This window comes from Perognathus longimembris, chromosome 4 (genome assembly GCF_023159225.1).
Source record: "Perognathus longimembris pacificus isolate PPM17 chromosome 4, ASM2315922v1, whole genome shotgun sequence".
Lineage (NCBI taxonomy): Eukaryota > Metazoa > Chordata > Mammalia > Rodentia > Heteromyidae > Perognathus > Perognathus longimembris.
In genome coordinates this window covers 4600065-4619838 of record NC_063164.1, presented here as the reverse complement: position 1 = coordinate 4619838, position 19774 = coordinate 4600065, and the positions used below count along the sequence as shown (strand labels likewise).

Sequence of the window (19774 nt, the reverse complement as noted above, 5' to 3'; positions counted from 1 at the left end):
AGGAATTGAACTCAGGGCTTCATGCATGCTAGACAAGCACTCTACCACTAAGCCACACTACCAGATCCAACTTTTCCTTTATTTTTTCTGGTGTTTTCTTTTGCTAGAAAGTAATATATATATATATATATGTATATATATACATATATATACATATATGTATATATATATGTATTTTTTTCACAAAGTCCTATGTCCTTTATTTTATTGTACAAGAAAGCTTCCACCAAAAACATTTCTGTTAAGTAGAGAAGGGAACAAAGGATTAAGTATTTGTAACATGATTTGGGGTTCCAGTTTCCCTCTTTCTTTTGTCTATATTTCCTTGGATCTTCCTCCTGTCTTATAAAGTGCAGATTTTTTTGCATGTGATATCTGTGTGTCTGGTTATAAAATAAACACATTTCTTCACCCAGACAAGATAATTTGGTAGCATTACTACTGAGAATCCAGCATAAGGGAGGACTGTGCATTCCAAGGCCGCTCCCACATTTGCCTGCCTTTGTGTCTAGCTGCAAGGACGTCATGCGCCTCTTCAGCCTTCACAAGGACCGCCCCCTTGAGCCCCTGGACCTGGCTGTGTTCTGGGTGGAGTTTGTGATGAGGCACAAGGGGGCGCTGCGCATGACCTCACCTGGTACCAGTACCACTCCTGGCCACGGTGCTGGCAGTGGATGGCATTATCTTTAAATATGTTTTCTGTAGGAAAACCTATAAATCCAGAGTGCATTGAGATGTCCTGGGAAGTAAGAGGAAATCTTGATGTATGCGCCAATCAGTTGCACACCTGGAAGGTATTAGGAACTACTTTACCTAAGTTGGGTATACCCAGAACACTTAAAGAAAACATAAAGCTGGGTTCTTATAACTCACACCTGTAATCCTAGTTATTCAGGAGGCTGAGGTTTGGAGGGTTGTAATTTGAAAACAGAAAAGCAAAAGAAATCCACCAGATTCTATCCCTAGTTAACCTCCACAATGCTAGGCGGGTGGCCTAGGACAAGAGTTGTAATTAAGCAAACCAGTGAGAGTCCCTGTGTATAAGACCCAGTACCATTAAAACCAACCAATCCATCAGTAATAATCCAATCTCTTGCATGCCCATGGGAAAAATCTCAAATATGTATTCTGTTTCTTCAGTTTCTTTACTTTGCCTACTACACCTGTTATCTCTCAAATGATTGATACAGAGAGTTGACACTTCCATTACCTTTCTTATTCAGAAATGTGGCCCCAGACAGGCACCAGCAAGGCACCATTGGGTTTACACCTGCAACCTTAGCTACTAAGGAGGCAGAAATCTGAGAACTATGATGTAAAGTCAGCCCAGGCAGAAAAAAACAGTGGTTTCTATCTCAAATCAGCAGCAAACCTGGACTGTTAAAGTGGTAGAGTGTGAAGCCCCAAATTCAAGCTCTAGTTGTGCCAAGAAAGTAAGTATTAAAAGAATGTCGTGACTGAGAATATGGCGTGGTGGTAGAGTGCTTGCCTTGCACACATGAAACCCTGGGTTCAAGTCCTCAGCACCACATATATAGAAAAAGCCAGAAGTGGCTCAAGTGGAAGAGTGCTAGCCTTGAGCAAAAAGTTCAAGCCCAGGACTAGAAAAAAGAAAAAAAAGAAGAATGTGATTTCTCTGATAACACAGAAAACAAAGATTGTCTCCTGGTTACCACCACTTTGGATGATAGTTTTAACAACATCCTCTGATTCCTGTAGAATGTTGGTCAAACCCTTGTCCGGTGACTGCCAGTTCTCATTCATGTTGATACTTCATAAGGTTTCACTTTGTAAGAAATGCGTTAGGATGTAATGATACGACTGAATGGCTTTGAGTTCTTGAGAACAGTGTGCGGCTTTTATTTTTGATTGCATTTTTATTATTGTAAAGATGATGTACAGAGGGGTTACAGTTACATAAATCAGATAAAGAGTACATTTCTTTCTGAACAATGTCACCTCTTCTCTCATTTTCTCCCAGTTTTTCCCGTTACATAAATCAGATAAAGAGTACATTTCTTTCTGAACAGTGTCACCTCTTCTCTCATTTTCTCCCAGTTTTTCCCTCCTGAACCCCTTCCTCACAAGCGGTACAGTGCATTTTCAACATAGGGTCTAGTGAGTATCCCTGATTCCTGTGTTCACCCATTGTCCCACCATTTCTGGGTCCCCCCTTATACTCCCCAAAGTAAACAAGATGAAAGAAAAAAACAGAAACAAAAAAAAAGCCTCCATGCCATGCCTCCTGTCTCTGGTCTCCATGTTGTCCCAAGTCAGCTCTCCATAGGAGCTGGATTGGTTTGTTGGTTTGGCTTTTGTTCTATCTCTCCTCTCTGGCCTGTTTCCTGATAGTGTTAAGTATATTTGTGGGCTGCAGGCCTTTGTAACAGGCTGCTTGCAGACTTAATGCTCTAATGAAAACTCCAAGATTTGATCCTTCAATATGTGGCTTCTCAGATAATTTACTATATAACACTAGCCGTCAGTGAAAAAAAGCCCAGGGATAGTGCTCAGGCCCTGAGTTCAAGCCCCAGGACTGGCAAAAAAATAAAATTATAAAACGATTTTCTTGGGAAGAAAATTCAGACCGGGGGTGGGGGGAGGGAAAAGGGGAAGGGGTAGGTGGTGGAAAAAAGAGGGAGGAGGAAACAAGTTGAACAATCAATGTACTCACTGCCTTAAATATGAAACTGTATCCCCTCTGTACTTCTCTTTGACAATAAAGGGAAAATTGGGGAAAAAAAGCCTCATGTCCATTTCCTGTGGTTCATTTAGATAAATATTATTTTACGTGAGCCCATGCACATAGACATTGTGCCTTAGGAACACCATGTGTGGGTTTTGATGCTATAAAATAGATGAGTGTTGTGTGGGAGAGAAGAGTCACTACCTTGGGTGAAGTGGATTTGAATTTAATAAACAAACACAAACAAAAGGAATGTGTTGTTAGAATCTCTAGCCCCCAGCTGGCTGCATCAGCAGACCGCTGCCTTGCTGTAACTGTGACAGTCAGAAAGCCCTGCCCTGGCTACGTGCTGTCTTTAGTGTTCACTGTGTGCCCACACAGACGATTTCTCATGTTCCTTGCCTCTAGCTCCCTGATTAGAAATTTGACCCTGAACAAAGGACAGGATACATTTCTCCCTCTCTCTTGAGACGAATGGCCTCGTCAGCCCCTGCTGACAATACCGTCCTTTTGCCGTACATATCTGCGTCCGTGTGGTCTTCTGGGATGGTGGCTGTCATGTATAATGCAGAACAAATGTTTTCCCTAAGAATCTCTTAATAAATCCATGTAAATTATGTTTCCCAGGAGCTTTTTCCTTCCTTGTTATTAAATTTACTTATTGTGAATTACACTTTGTGACAAAATATGAAAATGGACATGTGTTTACATTGCACGTGCACACATGTTCGAGATATGGAAGACTCAAGCATATTAAGGCATGAGCGTCTGTAAACATGATAAATCACAGAGCAATTAGATACAGTAGCAGAATGCTGTAGGGAAAACATTTGAGAGAACACTAAAAGGTAGCCCTTGACTCCAGTAAGAATGAAATCCATCAGGGCCATCCTCGATTCCTGAAGCTCGCTGCCTTGCCTCTGTGGCACGCTGTAGGGAGATGTGGACTCCCAGAGCCTCGGTCGTCTTCATCTCTCTGGCTGCTCTCTGGTTTGCACAGTGCTTTCTGGCCCACACTGGATGTTGATGGTATATTTACTGACCTCGGTCTCCATCTTGGCTTTGTTTTCCACCTCTAACTCCAGTATACATCATTCACTGGCTGAGCCAAGGTAGAGAAACCCGATTCTTAAGTCAAATTAACCAGCAACACGTGTGATCTTCTCTTTTCTCATTTGGACTGAAATATAATCATACTTACTTATGGGATGCCATGTGATTTTCTTGATTCGTGCACACATTTTGTAATGATTGTCAGACAAGTGTCTTTTCTATCCGAGTAGTTTGCTTTCTTCCTGTTACTCTTTTGAGAATTGTGTTTCTGAAAAGTTCCTGCTTTGGCCAGGTGGCTTGGCCCTTGTTAATTCCCTCCTTTTCCTGTGGAACTTGGCATACTGTTAGGAGCATCTTGCATTTTAGTTATAGCTTGACAATTAAACCACATCATATTGCAGATTGTGAACCCAAGCCCAGCCAATCTTAGCAGAGAGGCGGGGCCCGCTGGGTTAGGCCCGCCTGCTCTGCCCATGTGCTTACAGATTTGGGGCTGATGGCACACCCTTCAGCAGAAGTAAGTGTTGCTTTGCTGAGTTTCTTTCAAGTTGTTGTCCTTATTACTAGGAGCCATGTCTAACATGATCAAATTGCTGTTGGTATTTACCATATTCCCTGCCTCAAACTTTTATCCTTTCTCATGAGCACATCCCAAATCCTATCATCACATTATTGCTAATTCATGGACGCAATAAATATCATATTTTTTAAAAAATTTTTTCTAGATGTGATACTCTTTGCAATGACCAACATCCAGCCACTCTGCTCTTAACTTACATGAGATCAAAATTTTAGATTATACATATGGACCAGATAGATCATTTCGTATATGTTCCAATGACTGGCTTATTTCACTTACCACGTTGTTCTCCATGTCTGCCCATAAATCTTAAGACACACAAATGATAGAATTTCATTCTTTTTAGGACTGAAAAATATTTCATGATATAAGTGGATATATATGCTACCTGTATATCATTAATATATACAATAATTACCAAATTTCTTCATATATACACATACTAAGAATATAGTCTTCAATATATATGCATGCATTAAAAATATATGTAGACTTTAAAATATATCCCACTATTTCTTCATCCATTGAGGGACATTTAGGTTTATTCCTTTTCTTTGCTACTGTGAGTATACACTCCCGAGGTGGTGGTGTTGGGTTTTTTTTTTCCAGAAATTATTATCACACACACAAAAGGCCGCTTTTATTGGAATTTGACTTGGGAGTTCTAAGGAGTGCAGCAAAAATGCTAGTCAAGCAAATAGCCCTCCTTGAATTCATTTTCTTTACTGTTCTTAAGAATTCAAACACTGTATTAAAGAGTGGAGGCAATGGACATTATTGCCTTCTTCCTTACTGTAAAGGACATGTGTTGAACCTGGGTAACTGCAGTCGAAATCAGGACACGGGGGATGCAAGGCGAGTGAACCAATGCATCCTTTATTCCAAGAGGGCCAGGGTTTATATAGGGTTAGAAACCAATTTACAATTACAGGGTAAAAGATCAATACAGCATGACATTTGTCTCAAATACAGAAGTGGAGGAAATTTCCTACTGTGAGGGCAGGAACTTGATACAAATGCCTTTCTAAATTACAGGAGGTAGTGACTACAAAGATTGTTGATATCAAAGTAAGGAACTGTATACAACCTAGGTAGAACTATAATTATCTACTAGCTACTATCTCAATCTTGACTTCTCCAAGTACTTGTGAAAATAACAGTGAGGAGACTTTTCTGTTTATAGTGAGAATCTAACATTAAAGGCAGCTGGTCAAGAGGAGACTTGCTAAGTAGGGGGAAAAAGGAGATTCTCACAACAACTGGTGGCTTCCTTTGGCCCACAAACACCAGAAACTCCTTACTGGGAATGTGTTCCCAAGGGCCTATTAGTGTGCTAATGAGGCATCGGAGTAAGCGTGCCGGGGCTAAATTTTTCCACTGGTTGGAGACTTTAATTCTCCAACAGACATGTTTTCATTTTACCCCATTCACTGTGACATTGGCTATATGCTTATCATGTACAGCCTTCATTATGTTGAGTTATATTCTATTTGTAGTTACTTCCGGGCATTTATTATGAAGATAGGTTCTGGAATTCTCTGGTCCTGTGATGACCAGCTCAGAGGAAAAGGGTAGAGAAATTAGAGAAAGGGTAGAGGAATTAGACTTATCCAATAAGGAAGCATGGGCAGAGAGTGAGCATTTTAGTGCATAATTGCGTCTGATTGCTTTTATGGCTGGGCTATGTGTGCTTTAGATAGCAACTCTCATTTTATGGGGGAGGCAGTGTGGGATTCAGAGCAGGCCCTTCCACAGGATCAAACGGTTAAACCTTGACTTTGAGGTCCCTGTATGGATTCCCACATTTGCCAGTAGACAGCTGTTCAAATATAGCTCTTTTGGATTGCTACAGAGATACCTCTAGTGAAATCAGCTAGAAATCCAGTAGTTGCTCCCTGTTGTGTGAAAGCCAGTCTATCAATGTCTTGGTTTTATGCTGTGCTGACACTATAGGTCCTTAGAGACAGTTTTGCTAGAAAACATTGATACATCACTTAGCCTAACTGAAAGCTGGATTAAAAAGTCAGCATTCCTTCCTTCAATTTTTGCCTCAGTCTCCTTTTCTCAAACCTTAAAGGAAGAGTTAACTCTCACCTAGGCATGCCAATCAAGAGTTGTCTGTCTCCAAACTGGTGGTAAATCATTTACAATCTATCCCTCTGAGGGTGAAGAGAAAGCAGGAAAAGACACTAAAACACGGTTACTGTTACCTTTCCTCCCCCACAACTTCTATCAAAACCTCCCGAAGGGCTTGGGGCATCTTACTGGTGCTAAACCTTCAACTACTTGGCAATCCAGGAGCAGCACAGCTTTCCAGGGAGGTCGCACCATGATGCGGTCACTTCTGCCACTCAGGGCCAGTTGTCACAAGGCATAAAGAACTTAATTCTTCCCTGATGTCCCCAGAGGAGGCCACAGGCCGGACTTCCCAGGAGGAAAGCTGGAACGGTACTCGCCAGACGACGATTCCCAGAACCCAAAGGTAGAATAACGCGCCCTAGACTGCGTCAGGCGGCTGAGGCCTACACGAGGTCACGTGGGAAGGCCTTCGGCGGGCCCGAGCCCCGCGGTACCTGACTGCGCATGCGCAGTCGCCCCGAGGAGGCGACGCCCGTCGGAGACGCTTCGGGGCGCGCTTAGGATTGCGTCATAAATCGGCGCCACCGGGCGCCTTTTCTGATAAGCGGCTGGGACCCGGCTGGTACTTCAGGGTCGCGGCGTCTGGGCTCCTTTACGGCGCTGGTCCAGTCGGTGAGGCCCAGCCGAAGGCTTCGGGGATGAGGGCCGCGTCGCTGCCGGCGCTGCTGCTCTGCTTGCTGTGGGCCCTGCCCCGGGCGGAAGGCGGGAAGGTGCTGGTGGTGCCCATGGAGGGCAGCCACTGGTTCAGCCTGCGGGACGTGGTGCGGGAGCTGCACGCCCGGGGCCACCAGGCGGTGGTCCTGGCCCCCGAGGTGTTTGAGTACGTGAGGGGGGAGGCCTTCTTCACCTCGGTCCCCTACGCGATTCCCTTCACGAGGGAAGAGTATGAAGACTGCTACCTGAGCCACCTCCACGTCGCCCTCCAAACGGAAGGCTTTCTGGAGGCGATGTACAAAAGCGCGTCGAGAATGAAGAAGCTACCGGATTTCTTTGCCAGGTCTTGTGAGGCGCTACTGTATAACGCATCCCTCATCGGGCGTCTGAATTCCAGTTCCTTCGATGTGGTTTTGACAGACCCTGGTTATCCCTGTGGAGCAGTGCTGGCCAAGTACCTGAAGGTGCCTACTGTGTTTTTTCTGCGTGCCCTGTTGTGTGACCTAGAGTATCAGGCTACCCAGTGTCCCAGTCCTTCTTCATACATTCCTAAATTAGCAACCATGAATTCGGACCACATGACCTTCCTGCAGAGGGTCAAGAACATGCTGGTCTCTGTGCCCTACAGTGCTTTTTGCCATGCATTTTTTTCTCCTTATGCAAGGCTCGCCTCTGAGCTCCTGCAGAGAGAGGTGTCCTTGCTGGATGTTTTCAGCCACGCTTCCGTGTGGCTGTTCAGAGGCGACTTTGTGTTGGACTACCCCAGACCCATCATGCCCAACATGGTCTTCATCGGGGGCATTAATTGCATCACTAGGAAGCCACTCTCTCAGGTATGTATTAATTTGATTTTTTCATTTTTTATTTTTGCTGGTCCTGGGGATTGAACTATAGGGCCTGGGTGGGCTGTCCCTGAGCCTGCTTGTGCTCAAGGCTAGCGCTCTACCACTTGAGCGACAGCCCTGCTTCCCGCTTTTTTTGAGTAGTTTTATTGGAAATAATAGTCCCCTAGCCTTTCTGCCAGGCTGGCTTCGAAACTTGATGCTCAGATCTCCGTCTCCTGAGTAACTAGGATTACAGGCATGAGCCACAAGTGCCAGGCGTGTATTGATGTTTTTATCCAGCCAGAGTTCCAGGCAGAATCTTCCCTAAGAGTTCTACCTCCTCTCTCAGTAGTCTTCGATCATTCAAACACCGAAGGTTTCCACAGTTGTATATTCAGTGTTTGTAATGACTCTGAAATAGGACTGAGGAACAGTGCTATTGGTCATCTTCTCAGGAGGAAGTTGAGAGACTGAGCTGATCCTTTGCAGAAATACTGCCTTCAGATTTTAAGTACAAGGAGTGGAAACTAGCAAACTACATTTGCTTTAATGGAGCTGTCTGGGAAGGGAGAGGTATGCTCACAAGAGACCTAAGAACCGAAATATAAGGTGTAGTTACATGTCTCAATGTGGATTAGCCGCATTTCAGGTGCTCAGCAATCATGTGTTGCTAGTGGCACTTGTATGGTCAGTGTAACTGTTCCAAGGTATATTTTTAATTTTTCTATTTATGCAAACAAAGCAAAAAATAAAGAATTCTACTTAGAGATGTGCAGGTCATGAAAGTGTGCTTTTTAGGGGGATAAAGGCAAAATAGCTTGTGTATTTCATCATGAGTCCATGGACTGTTTCCCAGGCTAGTCATACTTGACCTTTGTCAACTGAAAGTACTGTGGTTTAATGGGAACTGGAGGAAGTTGAAGTGAATCTACATTCATTGAAAAAAACCTGGTGAGAAAGTGGATTATAAATTTCTAGAATGGTAAGCAGATTTCCCAGGAAGAGAAAGGTTTTAAATCTACCACTTTGGAGTCAGTTAGGTAGACAGGTAAGCAGATTTCCCAAGAAGAGAAAGGTAAGCAGATTTCCCAAGAGAAAGGTAGACAGATTAGCAGATTTCCCAAGAGAAAGGTAAGCAGACTTCCCAAGAAAAGGGTTTTAACTCTACTGTTTTGGAGTCAGTCAGGTAGATAGGTAGAATCAAATGGGAAAAGATAGACTGTTTAGTGATTATTAGAAAACACTATTGTTTCTCCTGTTTCTGTGTATGAGGTTTGCTGAACTGATCGATAACATTAGGAGGACTGATATCCAGCTGTGTGTGGAGCTTCTGTCAAAAGTGTCTGGTTGTGTGAATGTTTGGGTGTTCTCTTCAGATGGCCTAGCTCTTTTGAATCTCAAATTCCTGTGACTCTCCTATCCTTGGGTGTAGTGAATGGTGGTAGTGATTTCCAGAGGCGATCCACTACAGTCGTCAAGATGTTTGTCTCTGAACCAGAAGAAATGCCCTTCACTTTCCATTCTGAAAGTCTACTAAAGCCTTTCATAACAAGTGAATGGCCATATAGTCCTGGAGTGCTTTTGATCAACCCAATGTGAAAAGGTAATTTCAGGTTTGAAAATTGAGTATGAGGCTTTATACTTTGGTGTAAGACAAACTGCCCATTTACAGTGGTACCGGTACAAAACATAGCAAAACAGATTGTTTGTTGTTAAAATTAGGGAGATAGCTAGAAGTCCTTCACCTCCTGGTGTTTGCCACTCTTTACCATTGATGTTTTTACTGACCATCGTTTTTGTGTGTGTTGGTCTTAGGGCTTGAACTCATAGATTGTGCGCTGTCCCTGAAGTTTTTTTGCTCAAGGCTAGTGCTCTACCACTTGAGCCATAGCTCCACATTTGGCCTTTTCTTTTGGTGGTTAATTGTAGATAAGACTCATGGATTTTCCTGTCTGGGCTGGGCTTGAACAGTGATCCTCAGATCTCAGCCTTCTTTATCACTAGCATTACAGGCATGAGCTACTGGTGACTGGCCTTGCTGGCCATCTTTTAGCCCACTGTGTAGAAACAATCACATTCAATTCTATTTGTTTAGATTGTGCATTTCCACTATACACAACCATGGAACTGGGCCTGCTCCTTCTCATCTCTTAATTCCTGAGATCCCTCACTACTTCAGAGCCAAACTCACCACAGCAAACCACTCAGTGAATATTTTCACTGGTGGGAGTACCCTGGCCTGTGATTAAATGTGTTTCCAAAGCCTTAGAAGCTGGTCTTATTTTGCTATTTCTGTCCATGTGTCATATAGGAAACTGCTAACAGTGTATCTCTTTGACTCTACTTTGATGTGGTTTCAACAAATCCTATGAACAACTACTGGACAGTGCCAAGACCCATGTCGTCTCTGCCATATGTTGGCATTTCATTCAGGGTAGCATACCCAGATACAGTCTTATAATTTAGGACAATGTAATTAGGTCCCATGACCTATCAGCAGAGTTAACTTGAATTCTTTGCCCAGTTTACTTGTTCTTTTGTTCCCTTCTGCAGTCTGCACGTTTGACCATAGGAAAGGGATACTTTGTGGCAGACTCTTACATATCATTCATTCCTCAAATGGCTTGCAGGTAGGGAATAAGCTGTATGAATAGAATCAACTTCCTCAGATGTGTATAAGCGTCCTCATCCAATCAACATTTCAGGTGAAATCTAACTTTGGTCAGGAAACCATGATGTGCATGGGAATGGTGAAGTTGGTGTAGCTTTGAGAAGTTCCTTTGCATTACCGAAGTGACTCAATACCATCCTAACTTGGCTCCGACAAACCATGTGGCCTTAGTAATTCTCTTGATTATTTTACCATCAGCCTTCCAGAGAACAATGTGCTAGTAAAACTACCTCAGCCCAGTGAAATATATTTGTCTTTTGTAGCCAAAACTTAAAGAAAATGAAAATGCCTGGATTTAAACCAGGGTTATGGTCATTTGTCACACGAGGTAGGCTTAATATTTTACTTCAACAATGGCCCACTCTTCCTACATACCAACATTTGTGGACAACTGAAAGGCCACTTCAACCCAGAAGTTTCAATATATTCAGTTCTCGCACTACAACTTATTAAAAAAAAAACACAAATAAAAGCTAAATGATTCATGGAAAGCTCCCTGGCTCACATTTCCAACCAAAGGGCACATGGGAGGTTCAGAATGGTGGTAACTATTTCCCCTAGCTGTAGGAAATGAGCATCCTGAGACAGTTACTGCCTAGTATTATTTTAAGAAACAGCAAGGCACAGCACACCTGCATCCCAGTTTAAGACCAAGAGAGATCCCATCTGCATGTCCCCGACAAGAACTACAAACAGGCTAATTTAGCAAGAACTTTTAATAAATTTTAGGTTACAGTTGTTGTGAAAGTAGAGATCACTTCCAATCTTTGAAAAAGTGTCCGGCTATTGCTCAACATGCACTCTAAGTCCGGGGGAATTACTTGGTGTCGATGTGCAGCAGCTGCTCCTGGCCGTTGATGATGAGGGACTTGAGCTGTCCGTCTTCTTCCACTTCCACCCTCTCCTGGCCGTTCTCCACGACCCTCTTGGTGGTGATCTTTTTGCCATTCACGATTTCCGTGGAAGTGGACACGGACTTGAAGTTGCCTGTCCCGCCACAGGACATGGAGAAGGAGGAAAGGCCGTCGGCCAGGGGCCCGAAGGAGGTGAATCCCGTGTCGAAGGAAGAAAAGCCTCCGCCAAAAGCCGGGGACTGGGCGAAGGTGGAGAAGAGAGGCTCAGACGCCCTGCTTCTGTTTCTGATTCCGCGGGGGGTCCTGTGTCCCCCGAAGATGTTCTCCAGCGGGGCGCCGAAGAAGTCGAAGGAGAACGGGTCCTGGCCCCCGAAGAAGTCCCTGAAGACGTCTGCGGGGTCGCGGAAGCTGAAGACGCACTCGAAGGGGTCGTGGCAGGGGCGGCCCGGGGCGGCCCCGCTGTCCTCTCCGGCCTCGCCATAGCGGTCGTAGACGCCGCGCTTGCGGGCGTCCGACAGCACCTCGTAGGCCTGGGCCACCTGCTTGAAGCGCTTCTCCGCCTCCTCCTTGTTCTCCGGGTTCTTGTCGGGGTGCCACTTGAGCGCCAGCTTGTGGTAGGCCTTCTTGATGGCGTCGGTGGAGGCCTGCCGGGGCACGCCCAGCACTTGGTAGTAGTCCACCATGCTGGGGCCGAGGAGGGCGGGCAGGGCGCGGCCCTGGGGCCAGGGCAGGGCAAAGGCAGCTTCTGGGAGCTGGGCTGCGGGCGGCACGCGGGGGCGCGAGGGGGCCGCTGGGTGAGGCGCGGCGTCGCCCTTGTGACGTGGCGGCGCTCCATTGGCTGAGGTCGCGCCTGGGCCTTCGCATCCCAGAATGCAGCGCTCTGGGGGAGGGCCTTTGGCCTTGTTGCTTAGTAAGTAGCCCTAGAGTCTAGACCTGCGGTCCTGCAGGACCCTGCTCCTCTGTGCCTCACCCCTGTGCACCCCACCCAGTTTGATGTCACCATCAGAGGTGTAGTTTCTCACAAGTTCCTTAAAAGTGAAGGAAAGCTAAGGATGAATCTGGGTGCCCTAGAGAATTATTTTTCCTAGGTGTGTTGCTCATGGCTTATTCCTATAATTTTAAGTACTTAGGAGCCTGAAATCTGATGGTTCAGGTTTGAAGCCCACCCGCGAGACCCCATCTTCAGTTAACCAGTAAAAATGACAGTCTGAAGTTGTAGCTCAAACGGTTGAGCTCCAGTCATGAGCCAGAAAAGCCTAGTCCAGTGAGTGTGAAATCTTCAGTTCAAGCCTTGGTTACCCAGCCCAGATACACACCATGCTTTCCTCTTAGCCTGGGACGATAAGGTGACAGGAATTTGTTTTGTCTGACCTTGGGCACCTATTTGCTGTGCAGTGCTCAAACATTTTAGCTTTAGGATGTATATGCTTGTGGTTTGTAGGAATCACACATTTTTAGCTGACATATTCTTTCCCAAGGAGTGACCTTGGGGTAAGTGTCAGGGAAGTTCTTCCGAGTAGGGCATGAAGTTTAACTTCTATTGAGTCCATAAAAGCAGTTCAGAGAGAGGCATTCAGCACCATTGGGCAGGGCTGCTCACCAATGTGCTGTCTGTACATGAAAGTGTGTGAAAGTGGAAGTTTTGTTAAACCATGCTATTCACCTTTGGACATTTATGGACCTGTGGGTTGATTTTGTATTAATCACATCCTGTCAGCTATTGAGATTATATGAGTGAATGTAAAGGGAAATTAGACCAAGCCCTTTCAGAAGAGATTAAATGTCGTTTGAAGAGCAAAGGTCTTATGGATTTAGATCATCCACGGGCCATCAGGAAATGGAGAAATGAAAGGACAATAGAATGAGCTGCCTTAGTAGAGGGTATGGTGGAGGGTGGAAAAAAGGGAAGTTGTGAGATTCTGGGGAGAAACGTCTGGAAAAAAAGCCATCTTCTCTGTGTTCTTGTCACAGACACAGATGCAGTGTGTGATGGAGAGGAGTGGAGAGATTCTTCATCCTCATCCTTTAGATTGACCTAGTAGACATGACCAAGGTGCAGCTGCTGAGGCCTGGGGCTAATGGGAATGGGGGCATGACTTAGAGAAGGCTTTTAAGTGCTTGATATTTCCTAAACCTTATCAGGCTGGGCTCCTCAGAATCTCAGTTCATCAGAAATATCTGTATCTTGCAAATAGGGAGACCAAGGTTCTGGTTAGCCCATTTGTGTCTCCCAGGAGGAGACTGAGGTAATGGTTAGCCCAGGACTACTCAGGTTTTAGCACTGAAAGTGCCCAGTTCCCAGGTACTTTTCAGCTGTGGGGAACCTACCACATCACACCACCTTGTTAGTCTCCCCAATGTTCTTGGACACATATGAAACTATTTAGCAGACTATAGGATTAGTTGGCTCCCTAGAAATTTGCAGTCGGGGAGACTTGCTGCACAAGATGTCCTTTTCTGTAAGTGGATCTGTGACTGTGTGTGAAAGCATGTGGGTGCGTGTTAATAGACAGGTGTACCTGTGGATGCCTGCTTAAGCACACTTTACACATGTCTCTCTGCTTTTCTTTTGTCAGATTAGTCCATTACCTGGATTCTGTTTCTCAAGAAACCCCAAGCTTTCCTCCTCTGTAAAGGAGTAGGATAAAGGAAATGCTACAAGATTACATCTCAGTAATTGCTGTCTTTATTTCATACACATTTTTAACCACTTTGACAGAATGTATTTAACTCAGTGCTAAATTATTTAATCATTAAAGAACATGGGAAAAAGTGAACTGGAAATTTCTCTCTTGGCTGTAGGAATTTGAGGCCTACATCAATGCCTCTGGAGAACATGGGATCGTGGTTTTCTCTTTGGGATCATTAGTCACAGAGATTCCGGAGAAGAAAGCTATGGCGATTGCTGAGGCTCTGGGCCAAATACCTCAGACGGTAAGATGATTCTCTGTGACTCCTTTGTATCTCACTACAAAGGAATTCGAAATCCGGATACCTGGATCTAAATGAATTTGATCTTTTGGAATTAGGATTTAGATATCCTTCAGAAGTAACTCAACTTTTAAACCGTGGTCTGCTATCTTTTTCTATAAGAGAATCAAAAGTGTTAACTTGGTATGGGGTCCATACCAACCCTTCCATGTTTGGAGGGTAATTAGACCAGAAGTGGTGGGACACATCTGTAGTTCTGAATGCCTGCTGGGCAAAATGTGCAAAATTTCAGAAATAAAAAGGATATGGTATGTGTGCCTGAAGTGATACAGTATTTGCTTAGCAAGCATAAAGCCCTGAGTTCAAACCCCAGTACTGAGCCAGAAACCAGAAGCATGCACCTGTAATCCAGGCTGATGCCTGGGATATCCTAGTTCGAAGCCCTCTAAGGCAGAAAAATCTACCAGACTACTTTTCCAATTACTTAGCAGAGCGCTGGGCTGAAGACAGGACTCGAGTGGTAGAGCACCAACCACAAACAAGCAAGCCAAATGAGAGAGTAAGGCCCAGGCCCTGGGTGCGAACCCTGGTACAAGTAGTATATCACTACTACAGAGAATAATTTTAAAAGGCTATTGGTTAGAACGCTGAATGTATTGCATATGCTTTTGCTCGGAGAGTCTTGCATCAACTTGCTTCAAGTGCAGCAAAGCACAAAGCCACTAAGTGCATGGCTTAGTATTCACACAACAAGCATACTCGTAAGCACCAAGCCTCTGAATGAAATGCCAGTTCCAGAAGCTTTCTGAGTCACCCAACCTCCCACCTGATTAGAGCTTGTGTGCAGTCTCTTTACCTCTCTAGCTACTATAGCATATGTTAAAAGTCATTTCCCCCTGCCCCCCCCGCCCCCCCGTTAAACCCTCTTCTTTTTGACCCTGCAAGGTCCTGTGGAGCTATGCTGGAAGCCGACCATCAAATCTTGCCAAGAATACAATAATTGTCAAGTGGTTACCCCAAAATGATCTGCTGGGTATGTTGGGAAGATTTGATGTGTTGGTCAAACCAGGGATGAATTAAGAAAATGGCCTAGGGGCTGGGGATGTGGCCTAGTGGCAAGAGTGCTCGCCTCCTATACATGAAGCCCTGGGTTCGATTCCCCAGCACCACATATATAGAAAACAGCCAGAAGTGGCGCTGTGGCTCAAGTGGTAGAGTGCTAGCCTTGAGCAAAAAGAAGCCAGGGACAGTGCTCAGGCCCTGAGTCCAAGCCCCAGGACTGGCCAAAAAAAAAAAAAAAGAAAATGGCCTAGGCAGGGGTATTAAAAGAGGATTGTTTTCAGCACAGCTGTAATCCTAACTACAGGAGGCTGAGATCTGAGGATTGTGGTTCAAAGCCAGCTCAGGCAGGAAAGTCTATGAGACTCTTCAGTTAGCCATGGCAAAGCAGGGAATGATGGAGTGCTAGCCCTGAGCAAAAAAACCTAAAACTTAGCACCCACTCCCTGAATTCAAGCCCTAGGTCCAGCACAAACAAACAAAATAAAAGGATTGTGTCACTTGAACCTACTGTGGCCGGCATATCCCACATTACTTTGATCTAGAATGTCACATTTTTTTTTTTTTGGTATTTCATCAAGAACATTTGGGGACAATAGTAAGTTCTCAGAAGGTTTTCAGAATCTAGACAATGTCAGACTAGACTAAGACTGTCAGTAACCCTCCCTGCTTGCTTCTCAGGTCATCCAAAGACCCGGGCGTTCGTCACGCACTGTGGCTCCCACGGCATTTACGAAGCCATATGCAATGGCGTCCCCATGGTGATGATGCCCTTGATGGGTGACCAGATGGACAATGCAAAGCGCATGGAGACCCGGGGGGCTGGCGTGACCCTGGATGTCTTTACAGTGACTTCTGATGATTTAGCCAAGGCCCTCAAAACAGTCATCAATGACAAAAGGTAAGAGAGGGTAAAGAAGTCGGGCTAGAGCCGTGGCTCTAATGGTAGACGGCTTGCCTAGCAAATGCAAGTCCCTGTGTTTAAATCCCGGTGTTGTCAAAAATAAAATAAGTGAGGCTGGGGATATAGCCTAGTGGCAAGAGTGCCTGCCTCGGATACACGAGGCCCTAGGTTCGATTCCCCAGCACCACATATACAGAAAACGGCCAGAAGCGGCGCTGTGGCTCAAGTGGCAGAGTGCTAGCCTTGAGCAGGAAGAAGCCAGGGACAGTACTCAGGCCCTGAGTCCAAGGCCCAGGACTGGCCAAAAAAAAAAATAAATAAATAAAAATAAAAATAAATAAATAAATAAAATAAGTGAGAAGAGTACTACCTGTAGTTTGGCCCTAACACTAATGATAAATATTCCAATGTGAAAACAAACATGTAAAAAAATACAGACTTGTAGTAAGATGATTTGGAAATTACTACTGCTTATTTGAAAAAATGACCACGTCAGTCCCTGTGTAATTTACCATAGAATTAACCTAATATTTTATTTTCCCTAGTAGATACAAACCAGTTTATAATAAATAAAATGTTACCAGAATAGAATGATGAAAAGTTTTGTCAAAGAACTTCTGTTTTAGGTGTTTTTGTTTTTGTTTTTGTTTTTTGCCAGTCCTTGGGCTTGAACTCAGGGCCTGAGCACTGTCCCTGGTTTCTTTTTGCTCAAAGATAGCATTCTACCACTTGAGCCACAGCGCCACTTCTGGCTTTTTCTCTATATGTGGTGCTGAGGAATCGAGCCCAGGGCTTCATGTATGTGAGGCAAGCACTCTACCACTAGGCCATATTCCCAGCCCCGCAAAGAACTTCTCTAGCAAAGAGAAAAATTTTGAAAAGAAGCATAGTGTCCCTAACATAGAACAAGCCAGCACCACTTTCCCTGCCCTGGGACCTCTGAGAATTTCCTCTACGAGGCTGTGTGAGAGTCAGATGCCACCACAAACCATAGCACCTTTGTTCAAAAGTAGCCTGGAAATTTCAGAACTCAAACTTATTAGATTGCACCATCTCCACATGAAATTTAGTGTCGTGCTGTCAAGTTTACTGGTAATTTGATTATCATTACCTTCTGGGAGCAGGTGATGACCAGGAGTGGATTTTGCTCAACAATAGTGAGTGTGCATACACAAATATTTGTGTCTGCTAGAACGTATAGGCCTAGGCAGGATCTTCCTGAACAGAGTCCCAGGGGCACAACAGATAGGGGAGAAACTGGACAAGTGGGACTATTTCAAAATAAAAAGTTTCTGCACAGATAAAGACATAGCCACCAAACTAGAAAGACAGCCAACCATATGGGAAAGGATCTTTACCAGCACAGCAACAGACAAAGGCCTAATATCCATCATCTACAGAGAACTCAAGAAACCAACCCCCTCCAAACCCAGTAAACCAATTATTAAATGGGCAAAGGAGCTAAAGAGAGACTGCACAGGAGAAGAAATAAAAATGGCAAGGAAACATATGAGGAAATGTTCAACATCCCTGGCAACAACCCTGAGATACCACCTCACTCCAGTTAGAATGGCCTATACTCTGAACTCAGGCAACAACAAATGCTGGAGGGGGTGCGGGGAAAGAGGAACCCTTCTCCACTGTTGGTGGGAGTGCAAATTAGTACAACCACTTTGGAGAACAGTATGGAGGTTCCTCAAAAAGCTCAACATAGACCACCTACCCTATGACCCAGCCATACCACTCCTAGGCATCTATCCTGAATAACAGGTCCCAGGATACCATAAAGACATTTGTACATCTATGTTTATCGCTGCACAATTCACAATAGCCAAAATATGGAAACAACCCAGATGCCCCACTACAGATGAATGGATCCAAAAAATGTGGCACATGTACACAATGGAAGACTACATAGCGATTAGAAATGATAAAATAATGGCATCAGCAGGGAAATGGTCAGATCTTGAACAAATAATGTTGAGTGAGACAAGCCTAGAACACAGAGAACAAAGATACATGGTCTTTCTAATATGGGGGGGGGGCGGGAGAGAACAGTAGAGATCATGTTTGTAAAAATGACAAACTTCTTTCCAAATGGGATTTCCACATGTTTTGGTCAGCGACTTTACAGTATGTTTCTAAAATGAAACAATTACTAAATAAACATAAAAAGGTCTAGGATAGACCTATCAGAGGATCACACACACACAAAAATAATTTGTGTCTGTGTTTGCCTGTGAGTGTGTACATACGTGTATATAGGAGTTATAGGTGTGTTTTTTGCTGTCTTTTGTCTTTGTGTGTGCCAATACTGTGGCTTGAACTCAGGGATTTGGGCTCTGCTTGGCTTTTTCTGCTCAGGGCTGGCATTCTACCACTTGAGTCATGCCTCCAGTTCCCTTATTCTATCTTTTTGTTGCAATAAAAAATACTGGAGGTTCAGTGATACACAAAGGACAGAAGTTTGCTTCCTCACTTTTCTGGAGCAAGGTGGGATTGTCACATTCCGTGGATTCTCAGAACTTTTTATAAAAGTCAAAGTAGTATGAGTGTTAGTGTGTAAGAGGCAACTCAACACACGCTCACTTTTATCACAACATATTTTCACAGTAACTCATCCAGTCCTGTGAGAAAGGCATTAATCTCCCTCATAAATCCCAAACACTACACTACCACTCAGTACCATTGCACGGGGAATGAAAATGGGGAGGGAGAGGCAGAGTCAAACAATAGCACAGCTAAACCCATCCTTGCTTCCTCTTGAAAGAAGCAGCAGGCAGGGGGAGACACAGGAACAGCCAGTCCCCCAAAGGCTACACAGGGAAACAAACCAAACCTGGCCCTGGGACAATGGGAGATTCTAGCAATTGAGATGCTAAGTGTGTGGTCTTGTGGATGGAAACAAAAGGGCAATAACCTCAGCACACAAAGCCCAACAGACAGGGCAGGGGGGCGGGGTCCCATCTCTTTTTCCCATTTTCTCCTGGCATCCTGGCTTGTCAGGTCTCAGGGAACAGTGCCCGCTTCTTCCAGGCACCCAGGAAACTCATTCTTGACTTTCACATTATCAACATAATTCTGATCCTCTCTTCAACTTCCTTCTTCTTGATACCTAAAAAACGACTTGGCAGATATCCCGTATTGTTTAAGCTCACCTGCTCATTTTGATTCTCATTCTGATTGCAAATTTTCATGTTTCCAAACTAAACTGGGAGTGTGCCTACACAATATGAAGAAAAACACAGGAAAAAATCAGCATTGGTTTATGCAGACAACCAGGCCATAGTAGGTGCTCAATAAATGTTGAATAAATGACTGGAACTTCTAAGAGCATCTATCATAAAAGATTACTCTGGCTGAGCTCTGGCAGCTCTTGTCTGTAATCGTAGATACAGAGGAGGCTGAGATCTGAGGAT

At 44.5% G+C, this 19774-nt stretch overlaps 2 protein-coding genes across 4 annotated transcripts in view; one reads left to right on the top strand and one right to left on the bottom strand.

The window, feature by feature from the left end:
• Positions 1–19774, top strand: part of LOC125350169 (UDP-glucuronosyltransferase 1A7) — a 193071-nt gene that overhangs the window by 171620 nt on the left and 1677 nt on the right. For all 3 annotated transcript variants that reach the window (XM_048344487.1, XM_048344495.1, XM_048344494.1), the window contains 3 exons: positions 14264–14395; positions 15338–15425; positions 16133–16352. In XM_048344487.1, coding sequence (XP_048200444.1) covers positions 14264–14395; positions 15338–15425; positions 16133–16352 — 440 coding nt within the window. The remainder of the gene's footprint in view (positions 1–14263; positions 14396–15337; positions 15426–16132; positions 16353–19774) is intronic.
• LOC125350174 (dnaJ homolog subfamily B member 3-like) lies at positions 11342–12258 on the bottom strand. The gene has a single exon (XM_048344502.1). It carries the CDS (start codon positions 12142–12144, stop codon positions 11425–11427), a length of 720 nt encoding a protein of 239 aa, XP_048200459.1. The 5' UTR covers positions 12145–12258; the 3' UTR covers positions 11342–11424.

What these genes read in the sequence shown, in the direction of transcription:
- LOC125350174 (XM_048344502.1), bottom strand. Translation starts at nt 12,144, where the DNA reads ATGGTGGACTACTACCAAGTGCTGGGCGTGCCCCGGCAGGCCTCCACC.